The sequence below is a fragment of the Acinonyx jubatus genome, chromosome E4 (genome assembly GCF_027475565.1).
Source record: "Acinonyx jubatus isolate Ajub_Pintada_27869175 chromosome E4, VMU_Ajub_asm_v1.0, whole genome shotgun sequence".
Taxonomy (NCBI): domain Eukaryota; kingdom Metazoa; phylum Chordata; class Mammalia; order Carnivora; family Felidae; genus Acinonyx; species Acinonyx jubatus.
The window spans coordinates 56,287,869-56,299,804 of NC_069395.1; the positions used below are offsets into that span (position 1 = coordinate 56,287,869).

At 40.1% G+C, this 11,936-nt stretch overlaps 2 protein-coding genes across 11 annotated transcripts in view; one reads left to right on the plus strand and one right to left on the minus strand.

Annotated features, from left to right (window-relative positions):
- The window catches only part of FIRRM (FIGNL1 interacting regulator of recombination and mitosis), a 45,012-nt gene extending 37,627 nt beyond the window's left edge, over positions 1–7,385 (minus strand). For 5 of the 8 annotated variants that reach the window (XM_053209383.1, XM_027046459.2, XM_053209385.1 and 2 more), the window contains exons 1-5: positions 7,088–7,230; positions 4,263–4,302; positions 3,097–3,185; positions 1,008–1,112; positions 373–513 (exon numbers count right to left, since the gene is read on the minus strand). In XM_053209383.1, the coding sequence (XP_053065358.1) occupies positions 373–513; positions 1,008–1,112; positions 3,097–3,185; positions 4,263–4,302; positions 7,088–7,198 (486 nt within the window). In that variant the 5' untranslated portion in view covers positions 7,199–7,230. Of the gene's footprint in view, positions 1–372; positions 514–1,007; positions 1,113–3,096; positions 3,186–4,262; positions 4,303–6,390; positions 6,461–6,776; positions 6,917–7,087 lie in introns of those variants that run through there. The other 3 variants (XM_027046460.2, XM_053209382.1, XM_053209386.1) reach the window with 3 other exon arrangements.
- Positions 7,252–10,128, plus strand: METTL18 (methyltransferase like 18). Of its 3 annotated transcripts, none has more exons than XM_015062289.3 (2): positions 7,252–7,403; positions 8,759–10,128. In XM_015062289.3, exon 2 carries the CDS (start codon positions 8,969–8,971, stop codon positions 10,073–10,075), a length of 1,107 nt encoding a protein of 368 aa, XP_014917775.2. In that variant the 5' UTR covers positions 7,252–7,403; positions 8,759–8,968; the 3' UTR covers positions 10,076–10,128. The 3 variants fall into 3 exon arrangements, with proteins under 3 accessions (XP_014917775.2, XP_014917777.2, XP_014917776.2); XM_015062291.3 differs by having other exon boundaries at positions 7,361–7,818; XM_015062290.3 differs by having other exon boundaries at positions 7,375–7,513.
- The last annotated feature ends 1,808 nt before the right edge of the window (positions 10,129–11,936 follow it).

An 11,936-nucleotide genomic window follows, 5' to 3' on the forward strand; every position in this document is an offset into this window, starting at 1 on the left:
ATCAGAGCTTTCAGCAAGTTATAATCACTAATCACAGATCACCATAACAAATATAATAATGAAAATGTTTGAAATATTGGAAAAATTACCAGAATGTGACACAGAGACACGAAACAAGGAAATGTTGGAAAAATCGCACCAACAGACTGGCTAAACATAGGGTTGTCACAAGCCTCCAATTTGCAAAAATGTGCACTATTTGCAACGTGCAATAAAACAAAGTATGCCTGTTCATGGTTCTTTGTTCTATGGAAAAGTTTATTCCAATAATATAGGCTGATATGTAAAATCTTACGTACAAACACTATTTTCTTCAGCCCTTTTGCCTGCGGATTCTAGGCCATTTAAAGTACACTTACACTCATTACTCACCTTACAATGTACAAATGTACTTTTGATTACATGTAGGACTGAGGAAGGAAGACTATGAATATTTTCTAGAATGATGGACTCCTGTGTGGCACAGATATGCTGAACACATCCTGTAAGAGCTGCTAAGAGCTGCACCATTGTCTGGAAATAAGGGAAGAGGTTTCATTCAGTTAAGTTTTTGTGCACAAACATAAAGGTATCAGACGATACGCTGGGTACTAGGGATACAGCAGTGAACACAATGGACACTCTGTTCCTTCTGTCATTGAACTTCAATCTATCAGAACTACGTTATCGGGACAACTAGCTAGCCATTTGGTTAAAAAACAAAAGTTGGAATACTAACCCACACATCAAAGCATATGGTAGGTGTTCTCCATATACACTTGGAAATTACAGGTAGGACATGCTATCTTGATTATTTGCTGTCTTATACACGTTTGATGTTTACTCAGCATGAAACTGTATTAAAAAATTCAAAATTTCTTTTTTTGCATTCGTATCTTTAATTCTATAAGTTTAATTCCAGCACTGGACCACTACACAAAGGATATATCACTTAATTAATATCAGTACAAAAATTCTTACACTGGTTAAGCTCCTCCTCTATACCCTTTCTAATATATTTGACATACTTGTAAAATATTCCTTAGAGTGGTCTGGATTTCTAAATTATGGCTTGACAGTCCTCTGGCTTGACTGGTTAACTCGTACATCATGTCATCAAATGATTTCACAGTCTGTGAAAACAAAGCACATTATAAATAGGAGTAAACACAAGAAAAGGAAAGACATATTTTTTAAAGTGAAAAAAATGACTGGCAATTTTTCATTACTAACAGCCACGGGATATTATCTAGCTTAACAACTGCACTTATTAAAGTAAAAATATATGTTTTTATATATATAAAGTATTCATATGATATAACCTCTCTAAAAAAGCCTCAGACAGAAATTTATTTGCTTTCCATTTCTGTGGTTTGAATCTATTTAATAACATCCATTAAAGGTAAGTGCTCCTCTACACGGTAAAAGTTGATGGTCTTAACCAATCAACACTCATATGGGTATTTACAAGGGTATTTTCTGCTAGTGATGATGAATTGGTGAACTACTTGTTCGCTTGTATTCTAAGCAGTTCCTCTTTTTGAGCAACTCAAAATACCATTCCTGGGTTAGGGCTACAGTACGTGACCTCAGAACTAAGTTTTTTGGTCTGTGAGAAGTTAGCTATCCTAAGATCTTAATACTCACAATTTAAATGGTCTAAACATTGCAAGAATAACAACACAATGTCATTAAAGAGGATGTTATTTCCCAAAGGCAAGTTAACACTCAACATCCTTATTTTAATCTATATAACAGCTGGATCTTTTTCTGGTGGCCAAGAACAAATTCTAAGAAACTTTTAGATAGAGAACAATCAAGTGAATATGAGTAACAGGAATTTTGATGATTATCTGCTTCAAAGGTAAATTTAGAAAACCATTCTAATAAGAGATAAGGTACCATTCAAAAAATGTTTAATTTTGGAACCAAAATACCTTTAATTTCCTAAGTTAAAAAAAAAAGAAAATTGCCTGTGCTTTTCAAAGAAAAAGTACACTATATCTATATCTATTACTATATCTATATCTATATCTAAAAGGTAATAATGTAGATGGTGAACTTAGTGTTTTCTCTTGGTTATTCTAAGCCTTCCTGAATAAAATTTGGCTCCATTTTTCTAGGCAATAAAATTTAACAATTATTAATAAACTCTACAGAGAAGATACTTAGCTAACTTCATCATTCATCCCCAAATTTTCACAGAATAGCTTTATTTTTTTTTTTTTTGACCTGCACACAATAAAGCAGCTTCATTCATAATTGCCCAAAGTTGGAAGCACCCAAGATGACTTTTAATATGTGAATGAATAAACAAACCAAGGCACATGCAGGCAATGTAGGCTATCTTGCATTCTGTCGAACACAACTGCAATCTGGCCTCGTGATATTTTAGGAATATTCTCGTTTATTTCAGAGTAAGCGTGTTTTTGGAGCCTCAGATCAACATCCATTTTCCGGCCATCAGTCCTCAAGTTAAATTGCTGGCACCAGCTCCGCAATGTGTCCCAACATACTTTATTAACCGGAGGCAAACTGGTTGGCAAGGGAAGGATCGATGTATTACAACAGCTATGTTTTGGATAAGGCTTGAATTGTTCACTCATTTGAGGATGACAAACTTTATCGTTTGTCCCAGGCACCTCCATGCCAACTTCTGAGGTTGAAGAAACACTTGGCTCCATTTGATGTTCTTCCTTAGGTTCCTCATTAACTGGAACCAACGTCAGCACCACAGTTTCTCCCTCTAATGCCTCCTCAGATATATTCTGCTCGTTGTTTTCATAAATTGAGTATGCCATTTCCAGGGATACTCAGGGAAGGCCTCACTGAATAGCTTTAAAATACAAGAGTGTTTAAAGTAGCTACAAATAATATAAATTCAATTAATGAAAGATCTATACTATTTGAAAATAGAAGTTTTTAATCACCTAATGATCACCCTAACACCATGTTCTCACATGAGATCTATTTCTTACTACCTTATTTGTATTTCAAATATGTGTGATACATTTGGAAAAATGGAGCCACAGTTAAGAATAAATTATCTAAAATTGAGGCTAGATATAAACAGCCTTTATAACATGTACATTGATTAAAATAATAATAGTACTATACCTTTGGCAACACTTGTGAGAAGAAAGTCTGTTCCAATGTCAGGTGGTTCATATGAGGTAAAAACATTTCCACGATAATTTTTAGAATTTCTATAAAGTGAAATAGCAACATATTTTGTAAGAAAATTAAGTTGTATCAGCCAACAAAGATCACTGCTCCTTCCCCAAATCCAAGAATCTGTAAGTACTACTAATCCAGAACTCTGTACAGTTTCAAAATGCCACATTCTATGTAGAGAAACTATTAAGTAGCTGAAATAATAACACAAAAACAAAAACTCAAAAAAACAAAAAAAAAAACCCTGTATGTCCAGCCACTGAGGACCACTTAATGGATGTGCATACATCTATTGAATAGGATTTGGTATCTTTAAATTATTAAAAATAAATAAATAAAATTATTATTAGAGATCATTTGAAACCATAAAAAAAAAATTCACAATACTTTAAGGTTAAGTGAAAAGTTTCCAAAATAGTATAGTCCCAATCTTAATACATATAAACATGAATAATAGATAGCCTGGGAAGAATATACAGAACCGAGATGAGAACGTTCTATACCAAAATCTTATTGACCACTTCAAATTAATGGGTGTTCCATTATCTTTTCTGTTTTTATGCATGTTTCAAATTTTCTACAATGAATAACTCTTATACTCAGGATAAAAAGTAATTATCACTTTAAAAAATTAAACCCAACAGGCTACATAGATTGAAAATTATAAATATTCCACAACCAAGTGAAATGTAAATAAGCTAACTCAAAATAATGAGTAAACTGTGGAGTCCAGACTTTAATTCATCCCTTCTCCCAGCTAAGTAAGTAAATAAGCCAACTAAGATTAAGAACAGAGATGAAGATGAGAAAGTCACCCTGAAAGCAGACCGCAAATTATGTTTTATATAAGTCTGAACAGTGTCACAACTAACATTTAAAATTTACAACGTGCTTCTTACATGTGCATTATCAATAGATTTGGTATCCACCCAAAATAGAATTTAAATAATTTAAAGGAATTGGTCATTTTAAGTAACTGAAATTTACAGAGGCTGGAGCACTACAAGAAGAAGACATTTGAAGGGAATATGAAACTGTTATTGAGATACATACGACTCAGACCTTAATGACAGCAATGTAAATCAAACAATTAAGATAATTTTACTTACGAATATGCTCGATCCAATTGTCAGAATGCTGATACATAGAGTAAAAAAATTAAGGAAGATACGAGTATCACAGTAATAGAATATTCACTACTAAGAATCAATCTAAAAAGTAGCCTTCTTGAAGTTTAAGCAATGATCAGTAAGAAACTGAAATTAGACTCAAACTGAAATTAGACTGGCTTAATTTTGCCTTTTTTAAAATTTTTTTTTAATGTTTTTATTTTATTTTTGAGACAGAGAGAGACAGAGCATGAACAGGGGAGGGTCAGAGAGAGAAGGAGACACAGAATCTGAAACAGGCTCCAGGCTCTGAGCAGTCGGCACAGAGCCCGACGCGGGGCTCGAACTCATGGACCGCGAGATCATGACCTGAGCCGAAGTCGGGCGCTCAACCGACTGAGCCACCCAGGTGCCCCTAATTTTGCTTTTAAAAATGTAATGTTATTAGGTAAATAAACTACAATATAATGAATATACCCAAGGAAATATTTTCAAAATTGCTCAGGGATAAAACTGTCTTCTCCAACTACGTGTAGTCGACATACCTTTGACAGATGAGGAACAATACTATACTAATCCATAGGCTCCTGGTTTCTAACACAGGAAAGAAATTTCTTCTCCTGAGCACCTCTCCAGTACTTTATTTGCACCTGTCTAAAGCCACTCAACACGTTCTACCTTCTTTTCATATTACTTGTGGACCTATCTTACCAACCTGATCAGTCTGAGATTCTTCTGCACACAGCAGATGCTTACAAATAAGTGACCAAAAATTACTCTATGTTCATTACAAAAGTGAACAATAATCGCATTATGAACTGTACACTTATATACCATCAAGAATTGTTGGAAATGTTTTACTGCGTAATAATAATTAAAGAATATGTCAGCAAGAAAAATGAATAAGGTATAATCCCATCACACTAATACAAGAATGGATTCTTCTGACACCTTACTTTGTATATATGGATTTTACCGCAGCAATCAAAATGAGGCATAACTCATCTTAAATCTTTCTTGCTTCAACATTTGTTTTGAGTGATATAGAGCGAGCAGGGGAGGGACAGAAAGAGAGGGAGACAGAGAATCCAAGCAGGCACTGTGAGCGCAGAGCCAGAGGTGGGGTTCAAATGCACAAACCACAAGATCATGACCCCAGCTGGAACCAAGAGTCGGATGCTCCACTGACTGAGCCACCCAGGCACCCCCTAACTCATTTTAGTTCAGTAGTGTTGGATTTGTTTTATGGAAAAATTTCAGTAAAGGTCCAAAAGGTTCTGGCCTCTTCCAAAATTAAACATAAGTTATGCTTACCTGGACATGCAAGTAAAGACTGGAAAATAAATGTAAAACGCAAAACATGAAAATAATTAGGTTTGGATGATGGGACTATAGATTAAAAACTTAACTTTCATTTGTTGAAAAGTGTTAAAAACTGGGGCGCCTGGGTGGCTCAGTCGGTTAAGCATCCGACTTCGGCTCAGGTCATGATCTCACGGTCCATGAGTTCAAGCCCTGCATCAGGCTCTGTGCTGACAGCTCGGAGCCCGGAGCCTGCTTCAGATTCTGTGTCTCCCTCTCTCTCTGACCCTCCCCATTCATGCTATGTCTCTCTCTGTCTCAAAAATAAACAAACATTAAAAAAAAATTTAATAAAAAAAAAAGAAGTGTTGAAAACTGGGGGAAGAACAAACAGGTTTAGGTTCTTTTGAACATTAAGTTTGAGATGCAAAACCAAGTGGGAATGTTGACTTTCAATTACTGATGTCATCCATAAACCTGAGGGGGAAAAGAGGAGCCGTGTTCCTTATCTTTGTTCCCCCAAAGCATAACACCCTGGCGGGGTATGTGTTATGTGCCCAGATGTTCTGGGGTGGGAGGATGGCTATATTTCCCAAGTCAACATCCTTGAGGATGGCAATGCACAATGACTAAGAAAGATCTCTGGCACCTAAGTGGGATTTTGCCACTGCCTATGTGAATGACTTCTGCGTAACGGTAATACGTTACATTTGGCTTTAGTTGTAAAAAAATTATTTGAGACTCTCTAAAGTGAAGCCCCTTTTTTTCTTTTCAGTGTGGCTTTATGTTGAAGGTGAGCTCAAAGATGTTAAAAAAAAAAAATTACCTTCCAACACGGAGGGATAGGATTCCAGGCGCCATTTACAACCGCAGGCCGACTACAAAACAGTATGCACCTGCGCAAGGGACGCATTAACTAATTCGAACCCGGGAGATGAAAGCCAATTACAAAAGGAAGCAACTCCTAACCAGCAATAACGGAACAGAGTTCTGAGAAGAAGAGTAACATTTTTAGTGACTGGAACTCTGCACCATGGCAGAACTACATCTTTTAATTCTCCTAATACTGGGAAAGGTATTCCGATGCCCCATCCATTCGAGAGACAGGAGGTCAGAGTATCTACCTCTTAGGGAGTCAGCGCTCACCTTACAGCTCAGGTCTGAGCACTTGCCCTCCCCCCGCCCCCCGTTACCCCAAGGAAAGGTATTTACATTTAATTACACGTGACGAGCACAGAAAAACCCAAAGGCACAAACGCCCGGAAAAAAACCCGCCACATCCACTGCCAAAATCATCGGGTCCACTGCGAGCCCTTCCAGTGCCGGAGGGAGGCGTGCCTTCGGCCTGGGCAGCCCCGGTCGCCTGGGCTCCCCCTCCTTCACTCATCTCTCCAATCGACGAGGAAAGGAGAGGGTTCAGGCCGCAGGAACACAACACGGCCCGGCGGCGAACGTGACGAGGCCGGAGAAAGGCTGGAAGGGCTGCCCCACACCCCATTCCAGGTGGAGGTGACAAAGGATATAAGGAGCCGGGGCAGGACAGACGGCAGTTCCCGGCGGCATAGCTCCTGCGACCAGCTACTTAACTCTTCCAGCCGGACGGCGCTCGCCGCGACCGCGCGTTCCTGCGACATCTTTCACCCAGGAACACGCCTTCAAACCCGTCCCGCCAACGCCAAGACCGGAAACCGCCGCCGTCCCGGCGGGCCTTGCGAGCTCTCCGCCGGCACCAGGACCATAGAGAGGAGGCGGGTTGCTACCGTTCCGCGGTGAGCTCGGGCCGCGCCCGGCCGGGAACAGAGCCGGGCTTGTCTGGCCCGCGGAGGACTCGACTCACAGGTGTCCGCTCTCGGTCCCGAGGGTCTGCGCCGCGAGCTGGGCCCTTCCTGGGCGGCGAGCGTTCTCAGGGCTGCGATGCCGGAAACGTTGCACTGAGGCGCTTTGGGGAGGTGAGGGCGGAAGCCCCCAGATTTGCTCGCGTCTGTCCCCCGGGGCGTGAAGACAGCGCACCTGCGGCCGGGGTGGCTGTGGGCCCTGAAATGAATCCAAGCCCCAGGGCGCGGTGGGGTCGAAACAGGCACCTTTTTACCCGCTTCGCGGGGCAGCCCGACTTTGTACATCTTGTGTTAAGGGGGACAGAGACCCCGCCTGCCAGAGTTGTCCAAATTGAAGCGGAGGGTGTATAAAGTACCCAGCGCGGTAGATACCGTGAGGGGGCTCAGTACATTGCTTCCACTTTCGAGGGGCCTCTCCGGTCAGTGCCCTTACTTTGTGTTTCTCTACCACCAAACGAATCTTTACTAAGTACTCCAAAATTCTCCTACTCCCGTACACCCAGGGCTGCTGGTCCTTGCTAAATGTTTGTAGGCGGGGGTCATTTGGGGGAATTGACACACACCAGAGCCTCCCTGTGCGCGTTCTTCTAAGGGATGCTCATTTGCCAAAATCAAATCTTGGAGACCTGTTACTTGAAACAGTTACAGACTGAAGTGAAGAGATTCTGGCGGTTTAGGAGGTAAACATGTTTGGGCAAGGTCATGATTAAGTGGAAGACTCAATCAGGCGTGTCATTTCCTGCCCGAGAATTTTGGACCCCCCCCTCCCCCCCCCAGTTGTTGATCTGTTGTCCTTTAGTTTTTACAGTGTATTCTCTTCGCCATTTTTTGGACCCTGAAGGGTGTGTGTCTGTGTTTTCAAACCTTTTTAAATATTTATTTATTCATTCATTCATTCATTCATTCATTTATGAGAGAGACAGCATGCGAGCTGCGGAGGGGCAGAGAGAGAGGGAGACACAGAATCCGAAGTAGGCTTCAGGCTCCCAGCTGTCAGCACAGAGCCTCACACCGGGCTCGATGTCAGGCATGGTGAAATCATGACCTGAGCTGAAGTTGGATGCTTAACCACTGAGCCATCCAGGCACCCCTGTGTTTCCAAATCATTTTATCTCCCTCACCGTTCACAGCTTTTACAGCAAAAGCAGCTGTATGGTGGAGAGGGGGGCTGTTTAATGTTAAATTTTAGTGAAATATGGCATTTTACCTTTTCTTAGTCTTTTTGTTTGTTCATTTTAAAGTGAGCAAGCTCTATGTGTGGCTTGAACCCAAGACCCCGATGTCAAGAGTCACGTGCTCTATGGACTGAGCCAGCCAGGCACTCCTCATTTTACTTTTTAATTTTCTTTTTTTCTGCAGACCTAATTCAAAAGAAGAGCAGAGACCTCTAAGAAGTCATTTGGAAACATCTCTAAATATTTGTAACTGTGTATAAGCAGCTAAAGAAAACTTAACCCGCAGCAAAACTAATTGAATAATTGAGGCAGGTTTATGTATGTGTCATCAGTTCTATCCAGAAGCTGAAGAATCTTCCTTTGAATTTAAGGATTGTGTACATTTAGTGACAGAATGACTTTTCAATTTAATTTCACTATAGAAAACAATCTGGAAAATGAATTAACACCCGTTGGACATGGAGTTTTGGCCCTGGATTCCTCCAAAGAGTCTTCAGTCTCAGAAAGTAAAAAAGATAGGGACAAAAAATGTTCTACCGAACAGTTTGACTTGCCTCAGGATCATGTGTTGGAACATAAGCCAGTGGGAAATGCAGCTCCCTCTCAAGACACAGAGAACTCACTCAGCGCAGCTAACAGTTCAAGTAACTTAGAGCCATGTGAAAAACATCCCTGCATGAGAGTTGCCAAAGAGCATGCTATGCCCGAAGATTTCAAGAAAGTGTTAGAAAATAAAGTCATAGAAAGGTTACCAGGTCTCCCCCATGTTAACGTATCGGTAGTGAAAACCGTCTTGTTGAGAAGGAACTGCCCTGGAGAAAACATAGTTTCGCAAAGTTGTTCTTCTCACTCTGATCTGATTACAGGTGTTTATGAAGGAGGCTTAAAAATCTGGGAATGTACCTTTGACCTGCTGGCTTATTGCAAAAAGGCCCAAGTGAAATTTGCTGGGAAAAAAGTGTTGGATCTTGGCTGTGGAGCAGGGTTGCTGGGTATAAATGCATTCAAGGGAGGGGCCAAAGAAATTCATTTTCAAGATTACAACAGTATGGTGATTGATGAAGTAACCTTACCTAATGTAGTGGCTAACTCTACTTTGGAAGAAGAAGGAAATGATGTCAGCGAACCAGATGTGAAAAGATGCAGGAAATCCAAAGTAGCACAAGAATTATGTAAATGCCGGTTCTTTTCAGGGGAGTGGTCTGAGTTTTGTAAGCTTGTACTAAGTAGTGAAGAATTCTTTGAAAAATATGATCTCATTCTTACCTCAGAAACCATTTACAACCCAGATTACTATGGTTCTTTGCACCAGACATTCCTCAGATTATTAGATAAAAACGGACGGGTGCTTTTGGCCAGCAAAGCACATTATTTTGGTGTAGGTGGAGGTATTCATCTCTTTCAGAAATTTGTAGAAGAAAGGAATGTATTTGAGACTAGAACACTCGAAATAATTGAAGAAGGACTAAAGAGACACCTAATTGAAATGACTTTTAAGTAACCCAGTTAATATCCACTGAGTGTCCTAAGTGAAATAAAGAGAATAATCAAAAACTTGTCTTGAATGTTTGATTTCTGCTTCACTATTATTTTTTCTGAAAGTATATTTGTTTGCTTATCCAAGTAATATACCAGCAATCTACTAACTATAGTCACTAAGTGAGACAAGAAATAGTGTCCCGAGCATTTGATGAGATCTAGGAGGTTATTTCGTGGGAAAGTTTTCTGTCCCCACCTTCATTCTATTTGACCTTTCTACCACCTTTCACGTTACATAAATTTGTTTTCAGAGAAAACTGACACTTCTTATTTCAAGTTTGAGTTTCTTCCCAGGCTTCATTAGTGTCTATTTACATGAAGTGCCTGGTCAGATCACCATGCCCTTCATTCTAAGGGCATACATACACATCACCAAATGCTAGTGGACCTAAATATGAGCCTGAAGGCCTTAGGTAACTAGGAAGAAGTTTTTGTTTTGTTTTTATATTCATTTATCTCATATAATAACAATGCTGAGCAGTTTAATTCACACTAAGGTGGAGGAAATAAAGGGGAATCACGGTAGTATTAAAGTGACACAGAAAACTAAAAAACAAAAATTTTCTTTAAAGACAAAAGATCACAAGCTGATGACCAAAACTTTCACCTTAAAACAGAAAAAGAAGGGGCGCCTGGGTGGCTTAGCCAGTTAAGCGTCCGACTTCGTCTCACGGTTTGTGAGTTGGAGCCCTGCATCGGGCTCTGTGCTGTCAGCTTGGAGCCTGGATCCTGCTTTGAATTCTGTCTCCCTCTGTCTCTGCCCCTCCCCCACTTGTTCTCTGTCTCTGTCTCTCAAAAACAAATGCAAAAAAAAAATTTTAAGAAAACAAAAAGAAGAGCAAACTAAACCCGAGGCAGAAAGAAGGAACTAAAGATTAGAACAAAGATAAGTAGAGAATAGAAACACAATAGGAAAAAATCAACAAAGCCAAAAGTGGGGTCTTTGAAAAGATCAACACACCGGATAAATCTTTAACTAGACCAATCAACAAAAAGAAGTCTCAAATTATTAAAATCCATGATGAAAGAGGGGATATTACTAAGGACCTTATAGTAATGAAACATTTTTTAAAGAAATTACACAAGATCTAACTAAACTAAAAGACACTGTGCTCAGGGTTGGGAGACATACTATTGTTAATTCCCCAAATTGACCAATTCAATACAGTCCCTAACAAACCCTCACCACACACACTTACCAACTTTTGTTATCTCTTGTCTTTTTCTTGATAGCTGCTCTAACATCCATGCATTTGAAAAGCATCTTACAACCTTGAAAGGCATAAAAACAAATATTGAAATATATTGAACTTAGAGGGGCACCTGGGTGGCTCAGTTGGTTAAGTGTCTGACTTTAGCACAGGTCTTGACAAGATCTCACAGTTCGTGAGTTTGAGCCCCGCATCTGGCTCTCTGTTGTCAGCACTGAGCCTGCTTCAGATCCTCTGTCCCCTTCTCTCTCTACCCCTTCCCCCCACCACTTGCTTGCTCTCTCTCTCAAAAATAAACATTAAAAAAAAAGGGGGGGGGTGCCTGAATCGCTCAGTCAGTTAGGTGTCTGACTTCGGCTCAGGTCATGATCTCCAACTTGTGCTTCAAGCCCCATGTCAGGCTCTGTGCTGACAGCTCAGAGCCCGGAGACTGCTTTGGATTCTGTGTCTCCCTCTCTCTCTGCCCCTCCCTTGCTCACACTCTGTCTCTCTCTCTCTCTCAAAAAAAAAAAAATAAATAAACATTAAGAAAAAAATTTTTAAAAAGAAAAAGAAATATATTGAACTTAGAATTAGGCCTTTGAATCTCTGTATCACAGTGTTAAAGCAAGA

Excerpts from the sequence above, each read along its gene's own strand:
- METTL18 (XM_015062289.3), top strand. The coding sequence starts at position 8,969 with ATGACTTTTCAATTTAATTTCACTATAGAAAACAATCTGGAAAATGAA.